Raw genomic sequence first — 14,425 nt, forward strand, 5'->3', positions numbered from 1 at the left:
AACTAACAATTTATGATTGTATACTTTTTGCCAATTACGGAATGTCGCTCATAATTATTTATTCAAGACAAATTTATGTAATACCCACTGTAACAATATTCTAACAAATAAATAAATATTCTGTAATCTATTCTATTCTGAATGAGATTTTCTTAGAATATCAAATTCAGAATATTATTTACCTGTCTATCTAATATTTATACTCCATCTACTTTATTTAAAATTGCTTCGGGATTCAATAGAAATCCTACTATCCATCCATCATGCTTAAAATATGTTTGCATTATTCTCTCAAACATAACATACCGAAAGATTTAATCACATCATTCTGGAAACACATTTCGCAGAACTTTCCGGTATTTTATAGATCATAAATATTGGATGTAATCCACAAAATTCAATCAAAATTATGTTATAATAAAATCAGAATGGCTTAATACTGAATTCCGTTCTAATTTATTCATGAAATTGACGGTATAATTGCGGTTTAAGGCCCGTTTCTAATTGCTCCTTTGTAGGAGAAGCAAGAAGCCAATATTTTGTCTTCGGTGTATGAAATACGGTTAGGTGTAAATTGGACGATAACTGAGGCATCTGTGGGTAATTTGGTATCAAATATGCTTTAGTATGGAATTCGATCAATATGATATGACCGCGTGCATACAGTATAGTAGTTATGATGAGATGCTTGAGCGTCACTAGTAAATATTTCAATTTGTGCTTCGTCCCGTCGCTAGGCACAGGACCAGGTTCGAGCATATGATCACCTGAATTTTTCTCATTACTTGGTAGTTTTATGGAATGTGATAAAGTGTCTATTTTGTTTAAAAACCAACCATGGAACTGTTGGTTTTTAGGGTCTAAATTATGCCTAATTTTAATTAAATTCGTTTAATTACTTCTTTTGATTTATCTTGCAATATCAAGTTTTAATTTTTATCTCTAATAATTATCAAGGTTTACCTCATAAGGACTATAAACGCGTGTTATACTACCTGAAATTTTCAGTTAATATAAATTCCACATCAATTAATGTTCTACGAGATCTCTCTCAATTTAATCAGATTTCCATATAATCAGGTGCTTATTAGCGAGAGTAATTTAATGATTCTCTTTAATGTGCTTAATAAGACCCCTCGCAAAATTCCCATATCAGTATGGATTCGATTAAAATTTTGATTAATTTGTTGGATATAACAGTTCCAGCTAAAGGCTAGTGGATATTTCGGTTGCTGGTTAATGTGGAGACGAAATACGAAGTACACGAAGTAAATACGAAGCTCTTTTCGCGTTAAATTCATGATAATTTCTCTTGATGAACATCAATTGTGTCACTTATGACAGTGAGATGCTATCTGATAGGCTCAAAATAGATTTTGGAAAACCCGTTTAGACGAAAACACAATAACTGGTCAAGTTCGAGAAAAACTTTGATCCTTTTTAGTATTTGTTGTTATAGCTCTAAAAGAAATCTATACTCTATATTCTAATATATAAAGCTGAAAAGTTTGTTTGTTTGAACGTGCTAATCTCAGGAACTGCTGGTCCAAATTCTTTTTGTGTTGAATAGACCATTCATCGAGGAAGGCTTTAGGCTATAAACCATCACGCTGCAACTAATAGGAACTAAAATACAATGGAAAATGTGAAAATAACAGGGCAGGTATAAATCATAACATATCTTCTACCCACGGGGACGAAGTCGCGGGCAACAGCTAGTACATTTTATCTGTGAAAATGACAAGCGTAGCTATTGAGGTTTGTAGGATACTTCCTTGTGACAGTCGAATAGACATCGGTACCCAAGTAATGGGGTACGGAACCTTTTAAAAAGATATGCTAAATACAGACTAGATCAAATGTAGAAATTGCCAGCCCCATCCATTATTCACTCGGGTAATTCCGTAGGTTGTCGGTAATTTTCGGGTGATGACTTTACCTACATTAAATCGTGTAGGTCCTAATGGGCCTCTGAGCTGAAATTTCAGCAGAGCCCTAATGCGTCAGTCCAGTGTAAAGGGTGTTGTTACACTTTGTCGTGAAAATGTAGGAAAAATTACTTTAGAACCAAAAATATTTTTTGCGTAATTTTAGTGCTTTTTAGGATTCCATACTCATAGGGTGAAAACGAAACTCTATTACTAAGTTTGTCCGTTGGTCAGTCACCATTCGGTTTCTCATTAACCGTCATTGATATAGAGTTCAAATCAGATGATAAAAACAGTAGATAAAAAACAACCCTTTTCCTTTCAAAACTATACCGTTTGTATACTTAATCCAAACAAGCTATGTAACTTTGTTTTGTGAAGGTGGAATTTAAATAACACTTCCAAAACTTCATCAGGAAAATAATATTCCAAATAAACTAAAAAACTTATTTTTGCCACGTCTTCACAACTCCTTTCATCAAAGATATCCTTTTAAAGAGATCTTATCCTCAGAACGCAATGCAGTGGCACATATTAAAAAATTCGATCAAACACGTATTAAAACCACTTGTTTGTCGCAAAGAGCAATAAAGCCTTCACATCCGAAACCGGAGCAAATGAACTTTTTAATTACACTTCCTCCTCAATTTCGTCGGTGTTTTGTATTGACGTACAAAACCGACAATGGAAATTGTATTTTGATGGAAAGGTGTCATGTTTCAAATGGCCTTTCTTTTTGTTTGTATGTGGTATTTACATATGCTGGTTTGCAAACATCGGAGTTACAAATGAGTATCTGTATCTTTGGAGAAACATGATAAGAGAGAAATGTGTTTAGTGAAAAGGACTGTTTCCACCCTGACAAACTGGTGGCTTTTTTTGTTTCATTTCAAATCTTAAACATACATCAACAAGTTTTTAAGGAAATCTACTCACGAGTTAGCTTCTAATTAAAATGAAAATTCCATTCTTTATGAAAGTAGCGTATGGAATGATATTTCTCGATCATTTAACATTTTTCCAAATATTTCCTGCTTATTGCTTGAAAGCTGGATGGGTATTCAGTATTTCTGAATTAAATGGAAAACTTAATTGGTCATAAAACAAATCTTCTTTGTTTCTTTCTTCTTAAACAGGTTTCTCGGAATGACAAATAATTTTCATGGAAATTCACAAAACTTTGTAATTTTTGGAAGAGTATTCCAATAAATAGTTTGCTGGATCTGAAATCGTAGAAGCTTTAATAAGTAGTTCCGTATAAGTCATTCTATTCGATAAAATTTCCAAAAGAATTTTCATGTGAAATTCGTTAATACAAGACCGCTTCATACTCTTTCTGCCTTGTTCTTGGAAATAGTATGATAGCGGTGTAATAATTCGATTAAGAAATTCACAAATCTCTTTACAGATTGCTAACCTATTTTATCCTTAACATCAACTATTGGAAATGACGAGAAAGTTGCTCTACTTCTAAATACGAATAAGATACAATATAAGAAAAAAGTGAGAAAGTAGCTCTACCTTCGATAGTAAAATGAAACACACTTCGACATATATATAATTTGTATTAAATCAACAATATTCTCAAGTCTTTACATTCTTTGGCATAATCGTCAGCTCGTTAGGTACAATTAACTATTTTTTCATTTAAATTCACAATTTCATCCGATAGAATCGAATACATCTACCTATTTATATTTATATTATCAATTATTTTATAATTTATACATTTTTTATTTTATGCTTAGATTTATGCCTATGTATTATTTGCCCAAACAATAATATGAAGTAATAGTAGAAATTGGCACACTTGTAGGTTTGAAGCCGCTCCGGGTGATGTCACTGAAACAAAAAATAAAAGTAAATCTTTGACAAACAGAAGTGTTAAAAGAAGAGTCACAGAAGTGAAATCTGCAAAAAAAAAGTTTAATTAAGATTCTTGGAAGCTTGAAGGCTTAATGTTCTATTTTGACTTTTCTCATATATCACGTAAACTAAAATTACTGAAGTATCGAAGGAAGACACTTAAAGTAAAAAGTACAAAGAAAAGAAGAACATTTGGTAAAATAGACGCGATACATGTTTAAGAGTTAGCAATTGATGAAAATATTTTTCGTAACGAAAAGTTGAAAGTTGGAGTGATCATAAAACGTTCAAGCTTTAAAGTTAAAAGATCAATTATGACCTACACATAAAGTTATTATTCCAATTTCTACACTAATAGTGACATGCTATTGTGTAATGAATGAACAAAAATACCCACAGTTTAATATATTCAATAAACATTTGGGAATAGTTCCAGATGGGGTAACATAGCGGAGGTTAGTCCCACCGTCCCACGTTAACTAACGACGCAGTGTGGTTTGTGGGGAACGTCGAACGCAAGCGATGTCCCATGTTAAAACAGGACCCATAAATTGTTCTATGAACTCGGTACTGTAAAGCTAAACCTCACTAAATACTGTTGATATAGGGTATTGGAAATATATTAGTATATTTCAGGAAACAACTATATTATATAGAGTTAAATAGTATTGGTAAGCTTTCCCTATAGAGTGTAGACAAACACTAATGATGATAGAGATGAGTTCAAGTGTGACGTCAATTACCAGTACTTTTTTCTGGGCCCCGTCCTTCATACGTTGTCCAGTATTGGATTTGGAACCTATAAATCTATTATTTTTAGTGTCCAATGCAATGCATTGTTAATGATTTAACTTTTTACTTAGCTTCAGCGTGGTTTACAGCAGGTCTTAATTGTAATTGTGATTAAGGGGATTTCTCTCTTGTGGTTTTGTCTGTGTCATGATTGTTTTATTGATACTATCGTTATGAATTTAGTCTGAACAACCTAAATTGATTGGACCATTTGACACGTGACTTATAACCGTAAACAGCATAAGCCTAAATTAAAAAAGCCCAGTAAAAAACTCTATAATGTCGTAAACAATGTAAAATACTTTTGACTGAAAAAATGTAAATTTGAATTAAGTGAGAGATCAGATAACTTGATTAAACCTTTTAAGATAAATGCAAATTGTAAAACCTTTAGACGCAGATCCTGTTCATAAACGGCTATAACCTAGTTCTGAGGAAATCTCTCAGACGCTTACAATACGTCCATTGTAGTTTGACCCTTAGCTCATAGATAGAAGGTATTCTACTCTTCAAATTTCACATCACCATTTGCATTGGACGATTTCCAATTCATTGGGATCTCATATTTGGTTTGGACAGAGTGTTAACGAGATTCGATATTTAATTTAGAATTCGATTTGATCGAATATCTGGAACTATGGAACTTTTAAATGAATGTAAACCGTATTCTATAGTCGAGCGATTTAAAGTAGAATGTAGCAACAGCTCAAGCGGAACCCATTTCTTTTTCAGGAGTAATAATAAGAGATAGGGATTCAATAAAGAAATAGAGATTCTTAATAGAGGTGTAAGCATCTCATGCAAAACGGTATTAATTCATTTACATAAATACGTTAAAAATTATAATTTAAAGTATACCCTTTTCAAAAGAACTCTGTGCGAAATAAATAAAAAATCCGTCTCTAAAGACCAAAATTCTCTTTCATGTAGATGTGGATCGTTTAGGTAAGGTACAAAACTGTTTACTGTACAGGGTCTAGACTTTCTAGAGTAATCTCAAGTAAACTTCCCTATGTAAGTACGTACAAAGGGTGTGTAGAAGCAGAGTGCCGACGAACCTTGCTCTTTCTTTGAAAGCCTTCGCTAATTTAATTTCTGCCTTAAAGGTTTTCGATACAAGGAGCAGAAAACGCTGAATTTGAGTGAAAAATTGTGCGGTCTATTGTTTTTTGTTTCCCCTTTTCAGCTATTACAGTTTCTTCTATCGAAACAGTATGGTACGAAATTGGAATAATATTGGCTTTTAAGTCTCTTAAAATGTACCTTTACCAAAAATGTTTTTTTTGTTTAGCTGTTAACTGTTGCTGAATAACGCGAAGTCCTGTAGACTTCGCGTTATTTTTCAATTACAATTCCTATCATATTACCCTAAAAAGTTGACTTACAAATAAAACAAAAAATATACATATTTAAACCCAAAGTAAACAGAGGGAATGGCGACTCCTGAAAATTTGACTAACACCGAAGAGATTGCGCAAACGAAGTTACATTATAGCATCAAATTCGAAAACGAACAGAATATTTATCAGAATTTAAATATCAAAAATACGTAACAGTTCTGCGAACGTACAAAATTCAAAGAGGCAGGCGTTACCGCTCGTCAGTGAGCGTGTTTCCTGCTGTAAACGCTTACCGTGTGCCGAAGATAAATTTATTATCTACCGACAAACGCCTCACTGTTGCCCTCAGAGGAAATTGTCTGGGCAAATGAGACGGGAGGCAATAACTCATTGAGCCCTCAATGCCCTCTTTGGTTCTTGTAATCTTATTAGCCAAGCTTCCTCTCCACGGATATTAAAGATACGCGGGTTAGGTCTACTCAAATTTAGGTATTCATTGTTTGTATTTTTGCTTTTCCTGTTGCGTCATTCGTTTTCGTTTGTTTTTAGTTTTGTTCTACTGTATTGAAGGGAGTGTGGTATTTTTGGTATTGTATAACTTGAATAGAAAAGTTATGAATAGAACTGTTTATTTTATAGAGTTGTCGTAGTTTTTTATCGATTGATTATGTGATTCGTTAAAATTCTTAAAATGTGGGTGATCTTTAGTTACATTTATAAAACTAACCAGTTAAATAAAATTACCACTGAATTCACATTTAGGTACATACATAATAATACGGAAAAATACGGAAACAATAATTCTAGTAGAATATTAGTCTAAAAAAAGCACTGAGAACATATCGCACCCAATAACCCGCATGATTTGCCCTTCCGCGCCAACCTAACGTTCACAACAATAATTATGTATTGGATAATGACGGGACGTTAGTGTGTTTGACGACATAATCGATTTCAATATAACAGGTTATAGGTTGATTAAAACGTTTATACAATCAGCAATTACGCTTTGCCGGCGTCAAATTGGAATGTAGTACATTTGACGGTATACGAAGCTTGATTGTTTGGTTCCCGTATAAATTGAATAGATTTTGAGGTTTTGTGATTGTAATCAAAGAGTACAATCGTGTAAATAACAATGCTAGCCGTAATTGGCTTTGAAAATGGCTCTGAGTTATGAATGGAATTTAGGTGTTAGTTGAATTCGATAAATTTAGCATGTTCGGTCTGTGAATTAGTATGGATACAGTTAGAATCGATACAACTGCAATTGGTAACGACAGGGAATTTATATCAAATTAAAAAGAGAATGGTTAAGAAACAAATGAGGTTTTAATAATATATATTCAACAATATTAGCGATGTTAAAACTGTGTGATGTGAGTGAGTTTACAAAAATAACGATGTACAAAATATGTTATGGGAAATAATAAAACTGAAATTGTGACCACACTATTGAATTGGGAAATTCCTGTAATGATAGTGAAGATCAGTTTGTAAATAAATAAATAACTAAGGCTGAAATAGTTACTACTAAAACAATGGATTATCAGGGTGTTCTTCTTCCCGATAGGTTTCACAATTTTTGCCTAGATAATACCTATTAAGACAATATATACATTGTGAAGAGCGAATCAAGTATTGAGTGTTGATGTTATCAAATGCGTTATAACTGCGATGTATTTAAACCTCCTTAGAATCAACGTAACAGTCAAACATCAGCCTCTAACATCGGGCCATAAGAACAACCCACCCAATTTCCTCAAGCCATAACTCCAACTCTTTACAAGAACACTTCGAGTCAGACCATATGTGAAGTAATAATGCTCAGATTTAATAATACACGAATATTATGGGCCGTCATGAAAATTGTAATTATGCCTGAAGGAACCCCACGCAACAGCCTTTTCTCAGAACATCGTAATGAATAAATTTTCTTAGGGCTGTTGGATACTTTACATAATTTCACATTATGAATCCACCCTCGAGATTACTAAAATCCAGAATCCACTGCAAGATGTAATTTTAGTTGAGAAAATGTAAGTACCTTACTGTTGTAATTGCGAACGTTTATTTAACATTTCTTTTTAACCTGTACGTTGTTGTTTTCTTTAAGAACAGTTGTAATAAGGTAAGTTGCGTTAAAGAGATTAAAACTCAAAATATAAGACTTAAATAAGTTTTTTTTGGCACGTATACTCTTACATTAATCGTTATTTCATTATCAACTTACCTCTCTCAATTTTAGGGTCGCTATTCCCTGAGTATAGCGCGACTGCGGCATCGTCCCTGTACAGGTCACCTATCTTGGCCTGGCAGCGCAGTATGGGTGCCCCTCGCTCGTAATGGGCTGGCCACAACTGGACTTGCACGTAAAGTTCGGAACGGAACAAACCCTCGGGTGCGGGGTGGACTTGATGTGTGCCAGGAGTCACCTGATGAAGGAAAAGAACATTTAGAAATTTCATCGATATCAAAAACTGTTTTACCATTTTCAAGTAGAAAACAGGAACTAAAATGTTATAATACTTTATTTTCCCCTTAAGTCTGAAATGCTCGGATCCAACTTTTGCTAGCTTACATAATTTTGTTTGAAAGCTTAATACAGTTGAAAAGTTAAATGTGTTCGAATTTCTATGTACCAGTGGTCGTGCCTTTACTGGCATCTTTGTAAAGGAAGTCCGGAAGGAAGTCAGAAAGGAAGTTTGTAAAGGTCGGAGTAAAAGCACGACCTACATAAGGTCCAAACAACTGTTTACCGTTCAGAATAAAGTTCTGGAGCTTTCAGTAAATCATTGTTCCAGTTTGATTACATTGTCGATAACTTGTATAACATAGTAAAACGTTAAGTATATCAAGTAATATGAGAAACGTGACTTCATGTTATATTTTTTCAAGCAAAGCTCTCAAAACTTCAACAAATGATTTCATAAAGCTAAGTGGCATAATAACATAAGTAGAACAAACAAATTCACACTCTGTACATATTCATATAGAGTTAAAATTTCCATAATAGCGGGCAATGCAGATGTGATTAAATCTGAAGAGCCCTCGCACCAGACGAAGCTGCTTAACGTTGGAAAATTGCAAATATCAACACAACAAACAATGAGTCAACAGTTGTTGTGTTCGCGCCGCAACGAATTCAAGCGACTGTTGACTGGGTGGTGATATACGAGAACTTGCTTTGGGCGGACACGACATGAAAGTGACATGAAGAAGTTTATTTTATGATAAAAAATACATCGATACTATTGACGTGTACCATTACGTACTTAGTTATTTTTTCAAGTGATAGCAAATCCGGTCAAATGGGAGATTCGGTACAAAAATTATAGCAGCAACAGATACACGTCATTTGAACAAATCTCACCCGTCTAGCTATCACGGTTCATGAGGCTGATAACTTGGGTTAATAGGGTTCCAGTTTACCCTTAACATTTTAAATTTGAATAAAGTATATGAACCAACAGAAGTATTTTTAGCATGGCACAAATAAGCATATTATCCGTATATTGCAAAAAAAAATCGATTACTGCCTTAAAAAAAACAGCTTAAACCTACAAATTTTGTCTATCCAAATCACGAAAAATAATAAGAATTACATCATTAAATAATACGACAAAGTTTCAGATACGCAAACAATACGATTTTCCTCTCTCTAAGCTTTGATTAAAAGTTGTTTGAACAATGTCGCACCCGAACAATTAATAACCGCTCCCTATGTTTCCATTGGTGAGCAAATTCATACAACTGGTACTATACAAATATTTTGTTTAAACAAATTTTATTCGGAGTCATAATGAGTTGTGGTGAACACTTTTAATGTTTAATTCTATCATAATTGAGTTACAACAAATATTATGTTTGGTTTGCTCTTAGTAAATACGAGTATGAACAATTGTATATTTTATGAATTTGAGTTATTTTCATCGTCATACTTAAAACAAGAGAACGTGCCAATGGCCTCAAAATTAAATATCTTACGGAAGATTTTTGTCACAGATAGTAATTCAATTTGTCGAACTTAAAATAATTTCTGAGCTGAACAGACTAAAGTGCTCCAATATAACTCACAAAAGAGTCTGAATTCATGAAAAAGATGAAAACTGCACTGAATTTCATCGTCTGGTTTAAAATGTCCCACTAAAATCATAATATCGTCACTAAAATAGTTTGTTCAGCATCCTTTGGAACAATGGAATCAAAACCGCGTTCCAGATACTTTCCAAAATCTCAAAAGCATTCGCGGTGAGATCTGCGAAATGTGAAACTGTGAAGGCATTAAAACTTGCCACTATAGAATTTGAGTTGGAACAACTGTAGCTTTCGTGAAGTTATTTTAAGTTAAAACTCTTGGATGTTGAGATGTGGAAGCCGGATTTTGTAAACGGATTTGTGAGAGAGGCTATGGGCTGCCAAACTGACAGTACTTGTAATTCGATTATCTTATGAAGCCATAGACAATTGTGTTTAGATAATATCGAAGGACAAGCAGATAATATAATAGATGGAATATACTTTTGTTGAAGATACGAAATGTGAGAATAAGATTGGCTAATCATTAAATGAAGCATCTCTATTTCTTTTACGTGTAGTATTTCCACCGTAACACTTTAGAGCTGTCAGTTAGACAGATGATATAACGGACTTCCTAAAATTGGAAAAGCCTCGGATTTCGATCTCGCTTCCAAATCGAACGTGATCTGAGTTTAAGATCATCCATCATAAAGTGTGCAGTTATTGTACTTGGCCAAGGAGTTGTTTATCGCAATAAATTTAGTTTCTGCGAAGTCATAAATATGGTAGAAATGTTTAGGATAAAGCGTTTGCGGCTGGATCGCTGTTCAGTCTTGGCTTTTGCCGCAAATTTCCGGATTCGATGCCTAAATCCATTTAATGGAGCGTGTGCTTCGTAAACTAGATAGTCATAACTGGATTCGATTTACATGTTTGTGAGCTAGGGATCGTATCTCTTATTGAATAAATTGAATAAACAGAATCTTAAGGAATCGTGTTGTTGTGTAAGTAGAATTTGTAGCAATTTCCTGTTGGAAAGGTCAAATAAAGGTTAGTCTGCGTGGGCTTGGAATAGTCGATTGTCACTTTGTGTGCCTACAGAACAAGATTTGACATTATTATAAGCGATTAATGTAAGCCAAAATGAAAACAAACCGTAATAATTTATCAGTGTCTGAATTGAACTACAATTTCATGTCATCAATTAAACTAATACTACCTTTCAAGAGGATTTCATACATATCCATGGTGGTTTAGCATGCACCTAACCACTTTAATGAATGCAAAAGTTATGTCATAAAACCAATTTATGTTATCTACTAAAACCTAGCATTTTACCATCGTGTATTTATAAAAAAGATGCTAAGATCAAACCTTACCCTTATGGCTAACAATATTGACTTATCCTTCGACTATAATGGTCAGATTCAATCCTATGCAAATTTACGGCCAAAAAGGGTCCTGTCAAATAAATCTAGGAGATCTAGCAATTCGGTTTGGAGATTAAAAATGATTGTCAGTATTGGCATTGCTTTCAGAAAGGTTAAGCCAATAATTCTTGAACTTGCGTTTATGTTAATTATGTTACGAGTAGAATGAATATTGAAGTGGAATTTAAAATTGTATCTAAGTGGATAACAATAATAACTTGCCTTAAAATGTAACGAAGTATAAAATCTGATAACTCTAAGAATATGATAACATGAATACTACTAAAACTGGCACTTCTACAAATTTGAACTAAACTCTATCAAATATGCGTAAACAAAATGAACTGGATACTGTACTAGATATTTATAATTCACAGAATTTCCAAGGTTGGCAAAATTTTTGTCATTGCAAGGATTTATTAAAAACAACTATCAGGCAATGTTAATTCTTAAGAACTATTTGGGAAATATTTTCTTGTACAACAATTTTTCCGTGTAGTGGATTGCGTTGAAGTGAATTTAAAGTGTTGTTTATACTGACCGGCATATCATTGATGAAGAAGGCGAGGTCGGACGGCGGACGACTGGGCCCCGACGAGCAGTTGGCTCGCAACACGTCGCCCGGGATGTAGTAGTGTTGACTTGTTAGTATCGTTGGCAACGACGGTGGTAGGGCTGTATGGGTAGACAGACAAACAATATAAGACTATTTTGGAACTTTGGTTGCACGGATAGCCAAGTGGTGATGATACCTACTCCAGTGATCACTATATGTATGTTCGATCTTTACATGGGACAATTATTTGTAAGATCCACAAACGTCATAACGATCATGTGCTTTGAATGCCTGTAAAACCCATTGCGACGCAAGGATTAACAAAAAGTTCGTGTATGCAAAGAAAATATGTATATAGCTAATTATTTGATTGACACTGTTAATTTGATGATTAAATAATTGAATTTTAGGCAAATGAGAGTAGATAATACAATCTTAATTGATATTAATTAATTTACAAGAAATCTTGGTCTATAAAAGTAAAACCAGATTTTCACTTACCAACAACCTCCATAGTATTGGATACAATAGAAGTGGCGAATGACGGAGCATCGGCTGTGACCTCACAGCTGAAGTTACCGGACAGGCCAAAGCTGACCCTGGTTAGCACGACTTGGCTCTGATTGGATCTCGCCAACTGTTACATAAAAAAAGCATTATTGGCTATAGAATACAAACCAGAACAACACCGATAAATAAGCACAAAATTATGAAACATTTTTATGTTCGACAAAAAAGTATCGTATATCTTATAAATAAAGGTTACTTTAGCTTAAACAGTAACCTCGTTTGGATATTGAAAAAAAAAAAACATTGACTTTTAAAGATATTTTGCGAAATAATTTTCTATTTGTGCTCGGTCGTAAGGTGCCTTCCGGTGACTGGTGACTGATCCCCGAGACGTTGAGCAAAACCAAGGATTACTGGCGAGGTAGAAGTAATCTTACTTATTTCTTATTTTTTGTATCTTAAACTTTGTGTATAAAATAGGTTTTCTTTTACTGGACCGGACTTAAGTCTGACTTATTTTTATTTACATTATTTTTAGGTTTTACCTGAAACTTACAAGCTGTCAGCGTTAGAGTTATATCGAACTCATGATAATGAGTAAATTTGGAATTTATCGATTCAAGGAGACCAAAGAAGGGATTCAATCAAATAATAATTATAAAAAGTATATATATTGTAGCTGTTATCATTTTTTAAGTTATTAAATTTTAAATTTATGCATTCTTTGTAAGAAGTTTTCTTCGCATTTCTCGTAGCCTAAACTGGAATTCAATCCTCGTTGCTATCACAGATTCCATGTAGCGGTCAGAACATCGAACGAGTCTAATTGTCGATAAAAAAGAAACTCGAAAAAAAAGTTCAGAAACAAACATTTCATTACGGTAACAAATTAACATCGTTTGTCTCAGTAACAAGTTAACAACCTGTTTTAATCTAATTCTGACCGAGATTGAGTTGAGATTCAAAGCAATTAATTCTTGTTCCACGTATTTTTCTAGGTCTTGTTCGTTAACAAATGGCGATCCGCGTACCAATTGGTATGTAGGACGGAACTTATTAACCAATTGAGCTGGACTGAGGCTTTCATTTAGGAAGGAAATGTAATTGTTTTCAGACTGATTTTAGTATGTATAGTAATAGCGTTAATTTGCCTCAAGGTTGTTTTAGAAAAAAATCCTATTAAAATGTGGGTTCATATAACAAAATTTTTACTTCAATGTATTATTATTTGTACAATAATAAACCACTTTTTCAATAGACTCGAGTATCCGCCAAAGATAAGTTAGCGACGCATAAGTTTTTCTTGAAAACCTGTGCATAATTATATAATGATACAAACGGTATAGAAAAACGCGTTTTTTGCTAAAAAGCTTTGGTAGAAATTTAGACTAATATGGCGATACTTATTAAGTTTTACTGATATTTAAAGTCAAATTAATTTTATTATTTATTTTACCGAAAACTGTCCAACTGCTTTCAATAGCAATTAATCTTTTTGTCCCCTACAATAATTAAAATTTATTTGCATAAGATAATTGGGAAGGAAACGTAGCCCGGAAAAATATTTAATAAGAATTTCCTTTTTTCATCTTTGTTTTCTCTAGAGCATTTTTTGATTTCATTTTTAATTTTTATGTTATTCTAAAAGATAATTATTTTAGATTAACATAATTCCAAAAATAATCACAGAAAGTTACTTTGAAATAATTGGTCATATTTACTACATTCATTTGCAAAGGTACCCATTTTTTTTGGTAGATTAAACAATTTTGTATGAATGGGAAGGTATTACAATCGTCAGCACTCAATACCCTTCACAATACATAATAAGCGTGATCTATATGCTCATTTTGTCGATCAATTCCTCATTCGGACGCGTATTGTGTTATAAAAACGAACGAGTGTCGTTTTAGGCTGAACGCTGAGAGGGAAACTGGAATAAAAACGAAACAAAACGACCCATAGGGTTATTATCGCCGCAAG

The 14,425-nt window shown here is 33.5% G+C and overlaps 1 protein-coding gene across 1 annotated transcript in view; it reads right to left on the minus strand.

Annotated features, from left to right (window-relative positions):
- Positions 1-3,476: 3,476 nt before the first annotated feature.
- The window catches only part of LOC113496547, a 79,830-nt gene continuing 68,881 nt past the window's right edge, over positions 3,477-14,425 (minus strand). The window contains exons 5-8 of the mRNA XM_026875803.1: positions 12,434-12,569; positions 11,918-12,051; positions 8,160-8,361; positions 3,477-3,770 (exon numbers count right to left, since the gene is read on the minus strand). Coding sequence (XP_026731604.1) covers positions 3,685-3,770; positions 8,160-8,361; positions 11,918-12,051; positions 12,434-12,569 — 558 coding nt within the window. The 3' untranslated portion in view covers positions 3,477-3,684. The remainder of the gene's footprint in view (positions 3,771-8,159; positions 8,362-11,917; positions 12,052-12,433; positions 12,570-14,425) is intronic.

Source organism: Trichoplusia ni, chromosome 8 (assembly GCF_003590095.1).
Source record: "Trichoplusia ni isolate ovarian cell line Hi5 chromosome 8, tn1, whole genome shotgun sequence".
In the NCBI taxonomy this organism is placed as follows: Eukaryota; Metazoa; Arthropoda; class Insecta; order Lepidoptera; family Noctuidae; genus Trichoplusia; species Trichoplusia ni.